Source organism: Cicer arietinum, chromosome 4, assembly GCF_000331145.2.
Source record: "Cicer arietinum cultivar CDC Frontier isolate Library 1 chromosome 4, Cicar.CDCFrontier_v2.0, whole genome shotgun sequence".
Taxonomy (NCBI): Eukaryota; Viridiplantae; Streptophyta; class Magnoliopsida; order Fabales; family Fabaceae; genus Cicer; species Cicer arietinum.
In genome coordinates this window covers 27,345,382-27,348,165 of record NC_021163.2, presented here as the reverse complement: position 1 = coordinate 27,348,165, position 2,784 = coordinate 27,345,382, and the positions used below count along the sequence as shown (strand labels likewise).

The 2,784-nt window shown below is 27.0% G+C and overlaps 1 protein-coding gene across 1 annotated transcript; it reads left to right on the top strand.

Annotated features, from left to right (window-relative positions):
- Window positions 1-685: 685 nt before the first annotated feature.
- Window positions 686-1,656, top strand: LOC113786351 (uncharacterized). Its single transcript, XM_073366959.1, has 2 exons — window positions 686-1,110; window positions 1,302-1,656. The coding sequence occupies exons 1-2, from the start codon at window positions 981-983 to the stop codon at window positions 1,382-1,384; spliced, it is 213 nt and encodes a 70-aa protein (XP_073223060.1). The 5' UTR covers window positions 686-980; the 3' UTR covers window positions 1,385-1,656.
- Window positions 1,657-2,784: the final 1,128 nt, after the last annotated feature.

Genomic DNA, 2,784 nt, shown 5'->3' with positions numbered 1-2,784 from the left:
AAATTCTACACATATTCATCAATTAATTAATACTTTAATTTGTATTAATAATAGTTTTTAATAATTTTTCAAAATAAAATTCAATAATTTATTATTGTTAATTCATAACTGATTGGTTAAATAATTAAGTTAACACACATATCTCCCAATCACCACCCTTTTTTTTTTTTCATTTTGGAAAATTGAGGGTTAAAACTTAAAACAAACAAAAATCTAGGTCTATGTTGTTTTTAGAAAATTATAGGTAAGTTATCTACAATTTATTAAAATTTGCTACGTGTACTAACCTAAAATTCTCAATGACAACAAAAAAAAGTTAATGAAGTACATGTGATTTATCTAAAAAATTTCAAAAGTAACCTAGCATTTTTTGTTTAAAAAAAATATGTTTTTATTACATACATACATTTAATATAGTTCAAACAATATCTTAATCAACATTATTTTATTTGTATTTATTTTTATCCAATATTAAAAGCTCTGCCTAAAAATATTCTATATCTTGATAAATGAAGAGACAAAATATAGGTGGAATATTCATTGACTCAAGAGAGAGACAGAAAGATCTTTAAAAAATCCAGCTATGATTCTATGGGCATAAAAAAAAACATAAACGGAATCTTCACTATACAAGTTAAATAATTTCAATTGCATGTTGTCAATTGCTGGATTCTTCCTTCTGGTTAAAAATAAAATAGGCAAACAAGTCACTTTTGTTGGGAAAATATTTCAATATTGTTTATTTTGCCATAACCACCACCAACAACAACCTTAATTCTTTTTCATTTCATCGTCTTTCTTCTAGAAAGAATTAAATAAATATGATTCTTCTTTCCTTTCCTTACATATTGAGTTTTTGATACCATATGAATGTTCTTCTTATTGGATTATTATTCATAAACACTTAATTAATAGAGGGTGATCTATAGGATCCAAATTACTCAAATATATCACAATTAACATTTAAGAGAGAAAGTATAATGGAGAATTCAATAGGATTTGAATGTTTAGTTGTCTTTGTTGTGTCGGGAAGTATGGTGATTTTGGCTCATCAAGTCCATAAGCATCTTTTCAATAACTTTATGAAGAAATTTGATTGCGAAATTCGGGGTGTCTTGCATCCACATCATCCAAAAAAATTGAGTGGTAAATATATTTATTTATTTTATAATATACATATCATTTTTTGATAAAGTATAATATACATGTCATTATTTTTATTCAATGCTATCTTGTGTATATACACTTTTTGGAAATAATTTAAACCTAAAATATAGTTTTTATTATTTTGTGTTTGTAAGGTTTGAGGAAACATCAAACAAAAAAGGTGCGGTTTGCAGAACATGTTTTCGAATTTCCTATGGAGAAGGGTGATGTGGAATGAAGTTTGAAATGGCAAAGAGGGTCGAAAATGAGAAGGATATATATGATGTCTTCTAATAGGGTATATAGCTCTATATAAAGGAAATTTTGCAATATAAGGCATTCACTAGGGGGAACATGCACGATTTTTTATTGATTCTTTTCAACTTGCCATGGTGATCAATATATTTATTCTCTTTTCATTTTCAATATATTTTGTAATGATTCTATTTTGGTCAAGTGTTGTTGATGGTTGTTCTTTAATGTGTTACTTCTTTTTTTTTTTCTTTTCTTTTAAGGGGGTGTTTATTTTGGTGAAAAATTCTACTAGATGAGATTATTAATTTGAGTTGTGCAATTTACTCAAAAAAATTTATAATAACGGTTAATCTATTTCAAAAATTTGGCTAATTACTTTGATATATAATTAACGAATATAAAAAGATGTTACAATTTTTATTTTATAAGTAAAAGTTTATTAGAGATAGTACAATGGGTACTTCAACTTATGCATACAACAAAATAATAAGGTATAGTCTCGATATCATAAGAGAATTTAAGGGGTATTTCAACCCATGCATACAACAAAATAAGATTTAGTTCTAAGATCATAATAGAATACAACTACTCAACTTTTATGAAGGGTTGCACAATTCTCACTGAATCATTTGGTCGAAAGACGAACTACGGAAGAGAACAATACAAGTCCTACAAACAACATAACAAAATTGATTCAATAAGAACCATTGTCTCTGCTACACAATGAGACTCTTCTTTGTTACAATAATATTTCATTGTTACAAAAACTGTCAATTGACAAACTTTGTCAGGTGAAATGAAAATTAATTAAATAATTAAAAATAATCTGAATAAAATTAAAATATAATCTTTTTTTCTTAACATGAACCTAGACATCTGATAGAATTTAAATATATCAGTTTTCCTTTAAAAAATTTAAAAGTGTTCATCTTCTTCATTTCAAAACCCTGCTAATACTATGTGAACATGAACAATTGAGTTCCATTAGAAATATGAATACTTGATTTTTAACCCCAAAAAAATGAGTACTTCATTTCCTTCATCCCAACCTAAAAACCCATAAAGTATCAACCCATATATCCCAACCAACCCAACCCATAAAATTCAACCAAAAACACCAAAAATCTCACCCTGACAAAACCCATAACAAGCAAAAGCATGCAAAAAGAAATCATAAATAGGAAAAGCACGTTTAAGCGGTCAAAAGATAAAAACATATGAAACAAAAACAAGTTTAAAGAGGGTTTCATGAGGTTGTCGATGCCATTAGAAACTACGTATTGGGGATTTTGAATTTCAATTTTTATGGATTATTGTTGGGATTCATAGGTGTATATTGGGGTTAGTTAATTATCTCATTCTTTTTTTGCCTCTATGTAGGGA